Source organism: Xiphophorus maculatus, chromosome 6, assembly GCF_002775205.1.
Source record: "Xiphophorus maculatus strain JP 163 A chromosome 6, X_maculatus-5.0-male, whole genome shotgun sequence".
NCBI classification, from domain to species: domain Eukaryota; kingdom Metazoa; phylum Chordata; class Actinopteri; order Cyprinodontiformes; family Poeciliidae; genus Xiphophorus; species Xiphophorus maculatus.
In genome coordinates, this window is record NC_036448.1 from 28,361,405 (window position 1) to 28,370,323 (window position 8,919).

At 41.7% G+C, this 8,919-nt stretch overlaps 1 protein-coding gene across 1 annotated transcript; it reads right to left on the reverse strand.

Moving 5' to 3' along the window:
- Nucleotides 1–104: 104 nt before the first annotated feature.
- Nucleotides 105–8,521, reverse strand: hhla1 (HERV-H LTR-associating 1). Its single transcript, XM_023335247.1, has 11 exons — nt 8,512–8,521; nt 8,282–8,455; nt 7,406–7,489; nt 7,126–7,209; nt 6,972–7,055; nt 5,740–5,796; nt 5,527–5,607; nt 4,660–4,692; nt 3,232–3,981; nt 1,013–1,156; nt 105–187 (listed from the first exon to the last, which is right to left on the reverse strand). Exons 1-10 carry the CDS (start codon nt 8,519–8,521, stop codon nt 1,035–1,037), a joined length of 1,479 nt encoding a protein of 492 aa, XP_023191015.1. The 3' UTR covers nt 105–187; nt 1,013–1,034.
- Between the last annotated feature and the right edge of the window lie 398 nt (nt 8,522–8,919).

Genomic DNA, 8,919 nt, shown 5'->3' on the forward strand with positions numbered 1-8,919 from the left:
TTTGAGGTATGAACTCCATGTTTGCCTCAGTCAGCGCAGACGGAGAACGTGAAACAGTCTCTGTGAATCGGCGTTTCGGCTGCGTCGGATCCACAGTCACTTACTTCTGGAGAAGGAAAATCTCTTGACTCTTCGACACACTTCGAACGTCTGCTCTTCATACCACAGGAAGCTGCCGTCACAGTATCTGCAAGAGCAAACAGAAATAAAACATTCAGAAATAAAACATTCATCTTGGTGAAAAGTGAATGAATGACGGGGATGAAAACATGAAAATCAGAAACAACCAAAGGAGACCTGAAGTCAAACTGTGACACCAGGCTGGTTGCATTGCCAGGGTTTCTCCTAAACCAGCGTATCCGTTCAGATCGGGTCGCCATGGTAACGGGTACAGGAGGCAACCAGAGAGTTCTGGTTCTACCTGAAGGTTTCCTGTCAGTTGAAAACCCTGAAGGTCCAGCAAGCAGCGATCAGCTACCAGAGCTACTCTAACAGTTAAAGTCAACAACGACCCGGAAACCAAACCAAACCCGACCAACAGAACAGAACAGACCAAACCCAAATAAAAACCAAACCCGACCAAACCAGACCAAACCAGACCAGGGCATGGAACTCTTTACTGGTAGGAAAACTGACCCAAAGTTCTCCAGTTACCGGTCCTCCTACGTTCTGACCTCCACCTGAGAGAATCAGTTCCCACTTTGGAAACTTTTCAGTCAAATTTTCTCCGTTTCTCCTGAATCCAACCTGCCAATAAACACAATAACTATAACTATTTGTCATCTGTGTGTTAATCTCAGATTATGGTTCCCTTGTTGGGATTATTATTCCTGTTGCTCAACCAGCAGCATCGACTGGTAAAAACTCCTTTTAGTCACAAAGCAAAAAGAGTTTTTAACTGAAAGCTGCGTGTCTCCGTCCTTCCCCTCAGGGTTTGAGTTTCAGCCTCTATCTGACCCAGTGATGGATTATTTAACAGCCCGGCCAGCAGGGGGCGGCGGTGTGTGGAAACCTTTTGGTGCGCGTCGTCCGGCTCAGCGGCCTGCAGAGGCACTGGGAGAAGAACCGGCAGAGCTGCAGGACGCAGGGCTGCAGCTTGAGTTCGCCGAGCGTCTCCGCCTCGCCGCCGGGCTCCGGCCTCCTCCAGGGACAGCCTCTCGAGAGACAGGGTCAAAGGTCACTTCAGTCAGAGACTCAGCACATCCACAGTCCCTGAGGGTCTGCTTCTCTATCTGCTGCCTGATTACAGACTAGAAACTAACAAGCAAAAGGTGAATTCATAAATATCTTTGTTTTTATTCCTAAAAATAAAAAATCAGAGATTAATCTTAAATTTTCAGATTTTTTTTTTCAGACTCAGAAATTCCCTTTTTCTTCCTAGAAAATTTCAGAGATTATTTGGTGGAAATTAACTCCTCCATCCAACCAGTGGCGTCCAACAGCTGCTGGATGTCCAACACACCTGAACCAAAGGACTGAATCACCTCCTGCTGGTGAACTAGTTCATATGATTCAGGTAGAGATTCCTCTGAACGTTCCGTGTTTCTGTCATTTTGCTCCTCCATCATAATGAACATAAATATAAACCTGATCTGCATCCCAGATCTGATCAGCTCAACCCTCTCAGTTTTCCCTCCCAGCTGATCGGAGCCGATCGATCATCAGATTGATCATCAGATCGATCATCAGATTGATCATCAGATCGTGGTTCCTGTTTCTCTTCCCGCAGCAACTTGCGCAGCTAAACGCTCATTTTGCTGCAAACTAAAGACAAACTGCGCAGGCTGCAGCAGCTCCGCCTGTTGCTAGGCAAAAGTCAAAGTGCGGAGGAGGCTGGACGGTTTTTCTTCTTCTTCTGCAGTGTGATGTTACCGCCATCTAGTGGCTCTGGTGAGAAATGCGGACAAAGCGGAGACTCATCCTGAAACTCCAGATTTAGATCAACATTTTAAAGTCTTTTGTCTTTTAAACACATTAAAAAAGAACAAAGATAAGTTTAGAGTGAATTTTCAAAATAAATTACCTTGATAAATAAAACAAGAAAAAGATTTCAAAGAAACATTGGCATAAAAAATCCAAATATTTAAAATTAAAATAAAGAAACAATTGGTATTTATGTAAAGCTAATAAAAAATGCAGATATTTATTAATAATTCCTCTTTAAGAGTTGATGCTGTTCTGTATTAAATCTCCTTCATAAAGAAGGGCTGCACCTCCTGTTGCCATGGCGACCGTCTCCGGCTCTGCCTCCTCCATCTGCAGCACCCACACCTCCACCCCCCCACACCCCCGTCAGCCTCAAATTAAATCAGACGCCGTCGATGAGCCCAGAAATGACGGCGGACGGTTCTGATGCTGCTCTGTTCGGGTCGAGCGGGTCGAGCGGCACCGGCACTCAGCTGGAGGGCAGCAGGATGACGATGCCTCCAAGCTGCTCCTCCATTTTCATGTTTCTGTTTTTCTCTCAATGCGACAAAGAAAAATGTTTGCTTTAATGTCAGAGGAGGAGCTGCAGGAAACCACTACAGAAAAAGTTCCTCATTATTCCAGCAGTAAAGAGATGAAACGTTAGTTTTTGCTCTGATTTGGAGAAAAACATGATTTAGAAATAAATCAGGAAACATTTTCAGCTGCCTGGAAATCCAACAGGTTATGACTGTCACAATGAAAAGCAATATTTTTGTTTATTTTGTTTGTTATAATGAAAAATATGGGTTTCATTTTCCAAAGTCACATTTTCATCATGTCAGACTAAATATTTATTCACTAATTAAATATTTAGTTTGAAAAGGAGACATTTAGTTCTTAACTAAATGTTTGAATCAGAGGTAAAAGTTTAATTTAAAAACTAAATATTTATTTTTCAAACTAATATTTAGCAACCAAGCTAACTATTCCAGTTTTTAGCTACATTCTGAGTTAGAATCTAAATATTTAAGTCCAAGCTAAATATTTAGCCACTTTAAGATTTCCTGTTCATCCATCCATAAATTATTTTTGTGAAAAACATTTTTATATTAACTAAATATTTAGGTTGAACCTACATGTTTAGTTTGGAAAATAAATATTTAGCATGAAGACTAAGCATTTAGTTCCCAACTCAATGAACTTTGACCTTTAAAATGTTTGATTTTAAGAACTTTCTCCCATCATAGAACACCTGACCTTTCATCAGCAGCTAACCGCCTCCCCCTCAGAAACCTGCTCAGTGTTTACCTGGTCAGTGTTTACCTGGTCTCTCCGTTTCTCTGGACCGGTCAGGTGTTGCATCTTTGCTGCTCGGCTTCGTCTCTGCAGGTCGTCCTGTTGGTCGGAGGGTTGAAGGTCTAATGAAGGTCGTTTGTAGAGATGTTGGAGAAATGTTTGTTTCCATCAGACTGTCAGGTGATTTCAGGAAGGTTGTGTCTGCAGGAGGTCGGGGTGTGACCGCAGACGGAGCTGTGACTGCGCCTGCGGCTGCAGGAGCTGTGGCTGCGCCTGCATCTGCGTCTGCAGGAGGTCGGGCTGTGACCGCAGACGGAGCTGTGGATGCGCCTGCGGCTGCGTCTGCAGGAGGTCGGGGTGTGACCACAGACGGAGCTGTGGCTGCGCCTGCGGCTGCAGGAGCTGTGGCTGCGGCTGCAGGAGGTCGGGCTGTGACTGCAGACGGAGCTGTGGATGCGCCTGCAGCTGCGTCTGCAGGAGGTCGGGGTGTGACCACAGACGGAGCTGTGGCTGCGCCTGCGCCTGCGGCTGCGTCTGCAGGAGGTCGGGCTGTGACCACAGACGGAGCTGGAGCAGCGGCGCTGGTTGGTCGTCTCACGGTTCCAGCTGATGTCCTGATCTGTGGAGTTGAAATGCTTTGACTCGTCCGGATGTTTGGCGTCTCAGTTGATGGACGTCCTGTAGTGAAGCCTGGAGGCCTGGAGGGCGTCGGTGTGACCCCCACGGAGGTCGTGACCTTTAACGTTGTTGACGATGTTCTGCTCAGATGTGGCGAAGCTGAAGAAATCAGGAGCAAATAATGGAACCGTCATGATTTCTGTGTAGTTTCTTGTGTAAATATCGCGGTAAATGTGAAACAAGACAAAACTAACAGATTGTTTCACAAAACATTTTCCAATTTTATAAATGAACCAATCTGACAGAGCAACAAGCCAGTCAATATTCATCAATATTCAGTAATTATTGACTTAAACAAGTTCTTGTCTCTTGCTGAAACTTACATTAAGTTAGTTTTGTCTTGTGATTTTGCACTTTGACCTCTGAAAACTATAAACTAGTTTTTGTAAAGGCAACAAGTTTCCTTACAATTTATGGACTTTACATCTGTTTTGATGGATTCATATTGTTATTTTCACAGGATTTTTTAAAGGTTTTAAATCTAATAATCTGGTTTTAAGCACTGGTGTCCCGCAGCGCTGCGTTTGATCTCGTGGTTAACTTCACTGCTTCATAGCAGTGAAGGAATCAAACTTGTGAAATATGCAGATGAAACTGAGGTTAAACCAAATAATGGACATTTATCCAGAAACAGATCTGAACAGCTTTAGACGTTTTTGAAAAGTGAAATGACCAAACCTGACCCTGAGCGGCGGAGGAACAGGAACATGATCTGAGGTTTAGATTAACATCTGGATCAGAGCTGAATAATCTGATTTTTAAGTCCTGTTCGCTCACCAACAGGAAGCCGAATGGAGGAGATGTTAGCCACTTTAAAAAAAGACAGAAAGGTCAGGGGTCAGATTTTAATGTTCCTGTTTGATGTAAAATACACTTTAATAAAGCTGGTATTGTTTGCTAGGTTATGTGTGAAAACATAGCAGAAGAAACTGTGTTGCATAAAAAAGACCAAAATAATTAAAATCAAACAACTTTAAAGACGTTTAAAGTTTATGGAAATAAACTGAAGATGAAAAATCTGAGAAAACAAATGTTTTAATTTCTGTATGTCTGTTAGCATTAGCTAAATCTGGCAGCGTTCAGAAGCTAGCATGATGCTACGTTAGCCGCTACAACCTATAATAAGTTACATTAACAAATAAAAAGTTTACAGTTTTAGTCATACAGTTCAAGTCTTTTTATATAAAACAAGTTTTTCTGTAAAACTATTTAAAGTATTTGATTCACAACCTTCAGTGAATAAAACAAACAAATTTAGAAATGCATACGACATATTTTTCCATATTTGTTCTTTTTTTTTATTCAGACTTTCAGGAATATGAAAAGCAAACTAAAGCAGTTTATCTGAAAATGTAACATTTTAAACCGTCACTGATTTTAATCCATTACCCAAATATTACAAATTCATGTTTTCCTCCTTAATTCTTATGATAATTTGGGAAGTTTTTATTTTTTACAATTTTAAGCCTCTTAAAAACGCAAATAATATAAATTCTGGTTTTGTAAGAATAATCTCTGCTTTAAATGGTTAAAGTTTGAAACAAACGGCAGGTTTATTTAGTTTATAATTAGTGCATCTGATTTTCTCTTCAGTTTATTTCCAATCCAGTTTCTGGATTAAATCTTCCAGCAGATTAAACAAACCTCTGTTCGGTCCTTCAACAATCGTCTGGTTGAACAGCGGCGTGACGGAGCCGTCGTCCCAGAACCCGCTCACCTCTCTGCCTGGACAAAACGCACTTTAATCAGACAAAAATATTCACTTCCTTTAGAAAAATATAAATGTTTTTTCCATCAACCTTAAAAACATGACAGATTATTTCTGAGTGAAAGTCGCCGCAGCAGATCTTTACCTACCCGTTTTCCCCGCCATCACACAGATGTAGATGCAGTCGGAGTCGTTCCTCTGGCTGACTGAGACACAAACAGGAAACACATCAGACGTTAAACATGTTCAAGTTTCCAGTCGGAGCTGAAAGCTGAACTTTAATCGTTCCAGATTAAACCGATGAGTCAATATTCTGCATATTGATCCTCCTAAATAACTTCTGTCTTTCTCATTCTTGTCTTCTTAGATCATTCTCAGATCATCAAGCAGGAAATTATTCCTGGATCATTGGAGGAAGAAACATTTGATCCAGTTCATCACTCATTGATTAAATTAAATATATTTGCTCTGTTTTTCTGCAGACCTTGAATTTGTCCGGGATGTTTTTCTTGGACTAAACCTTTAGAAGTTGCCTCCTCACTGGGCCTGCAGAGGGACCCAGTTCGGTGAATCCCGCTCAAAAACCCTCCAACGAGGCAGAACCAGAACAATTCTGAGAAATATGGGCCAAAATTTCCACATAGCTGGAAAAAACTCACTGCAAGTTACATAAACCTTCATTTCAGTTGTTTCTGCTAAGAGGCAGCGTGGACTGAAGAGCAAAAACACGTCAACATATTTTTACTCAAGTAAGAGCAAAAACTAGTCATCCAAGAAGTTACTCAGGAGTAAAGAAGTATTTGGTAAAAAGTACAAAGTAACTGATCAAATTATCAATCATTTAATATTTAAAAATGTTTCTATTAAGTGGAAATTTTCTTGTTTTAAGGAGGAAAATGACAATAATTCAGGAACAAAAAATAACAAAATTAAGCAAATACATTTTTTCCAAATCAGTTTCTCAATAAAAAAACTTATTAAACTTTAACAAAAAGTTAAAAATGTTAAAGATTTGGTGAGTTTCTGGTTGAAACATGTTTTTCCTTCAGTGAGAAGAAAATCCAGAAATTTTATTCAAGTAAGAGAAAAAATACTTCATAATAAGACTAATCAAGTAAAAGTAAAAAGTACAGTGTAGTAAAAATACTTCTAAAAGTACATAAAAAGGTGCGTAATTGAGTAAATGTATCTGGTTTTAATCTGAGCTGCTGAATCTGGTTTTAATCTGAACTGCTGAATCTGGTTTTAATCTGAGCTGCTGAATCTGGTTTTAATCTGAGCTGCTGAATCTGGTTTTAATCTGAGCTGCTGAATCTGGTTTTAATCTGAGCTCAAGCGGAAGCGGTCGGCAGCGACGGAGGCGTCTGGGTTCGGCTCACACCTGACAGGATGGAGGAAGACCTAAACAGCTCCTGGAGGTAACTGGTTGAGTTTCCCATCACGTCCAGAAGGATGGCGGTGAAATCTTAGGATGAAAAGGTTCTGATGAGAAGAAGAGCTGCAGGTTGGGGTCGGGGAGGTCGACGGATCCTCACCGCTCAGGTCGTTTGTGTCGTTGGTGACGCAGTAGCAGAACCGCCTCCTGAACAGGCCGCTGTCTAAACTCTTTACACTGGAAACTAAAACACAGCAAAACAAAGAGAAATGGTTTATTTAATATTTGTTTTATCACCAAGATAAGTTGGTCCAAAGATTTGACTGCAGCTATAGCACACTCACACCGCCAGGTGGCGATATTTACACATGCTGGCGGTGAGGCCTGCAGGCGCTGCAATAAACATGTTGATGGTTTGAGAAGAAGTGGATCATATTTACTGTTGTAAACCAGCAGGGTGAGTTTATGCAGGTCCAGAGGGCTGAAGGACGAGACGCTGAGCAGAGAGAAGAGCTGCCGGGAGCCTGCAACACATTCAGCATCACCGGGTCACAGAACCTTCACTTCCAAAAATAACAAAGAAATTAAAACAATAACAAGATGCATTTAGCACATCAGCAGAAATATCTATAAATTACAACCAAAATCACCTTTTTATTGCACAAAATCCCAAAAACAATCATGAAAAGCTGGAGGGGCTGAAAACATGTTCAAGATTAATTTGAAGGATTTATTTATAATTTAACAGTTGCATTCTGGGACAACCTTTAAGAACATTCATGGTCCTGGTTTGGCCCAGAAGGAAAATGAGTTTGACATCCGGATCTAGAGAAACGTCGTCTTCTTCCCTCAGCGGCGTTTCAGCATCTGCACAACGTCTCTGGCTTCTGTTCTGCACATTTTGCACCGGAGTCCTTCAGGTCAAAGGTCAATTATCCCTGATACTGACCAGATAAACTTTTGAATTCAAAGAAATGCAACAAAAAAAATCTCTAAAAATGTTCCAGTTTCAATGATTCTCAAACCTAAAAGAAGAAATCATTGGTCTGATTGAACGTCAGTGAGAAAAAAGATGATTTTATTCAAATATTGAGGTTAGAAACTAATTTCCTCCAGTAGAGCTGCAGCCAGTCTGTCAGGATTTTACTCAAACTATCAGACGAACAAACCAAACCGGTTTGTAGGGAACTAAACCTGAGAGGATTCCACGTTTCACACCAACATCTACGTTTCTTTAAGCGTCTCCTGGCATCAAAGTGGCATCTGAAGGATGGAAACGGATCCGGATCCGGAGCGGCGATGCTGACACCACGTACCGGACTGACTGGAATGAATCAAGGCGTTGACCAGCGGCGTGAGGTCGATGGCGGTGGGGTCGATGGCGGTGGGGTCGATGGCGGTGGCGTCGATGGCGGCGGGGTCGATGGCGGCGGGGTCGATGGCGGCGGGGTCGATGGCGGCGGCATTGATGGCGCTCTCCGCTAGGATTTCTGGGAGGTGAAGCAGAGAGACGAGTCAGACGGAGATGATCCAGAATCATCGATACGAAGTCGCATCTAAACAGGGAGCAGAAATCAAATGATATGTTTTAGATTAATAAGAACAACTCAGAACACAAGACGTGTTCAACCAAGTCTTGGTTTTATGGTTATTTTAGCTGCTTTTAAATGTTCTGGGAAAGAATCTTTACTTTGAAGAAAACACAATGCAAGTTCTAGAAAACTTTCTAAGCGCCTTGAAGTTTCACCAGCACGTTCTGAGAAACGACCTTCAGGTTTCTGTAGTTTACAGAAAACAATCTGCATAAATCCATGCAAACAATCAGGAAGTTCTGCAAAATGTTCTGAAAGTTCTAGGAAAGGATCCAGATTGTGGAAAGTGTCCTGCAGAACCTTCTGCATCCCATAATAGATCCGTTAAGTTCAGTAGAAAAACTCAAGAGTTCAGGCTGTTT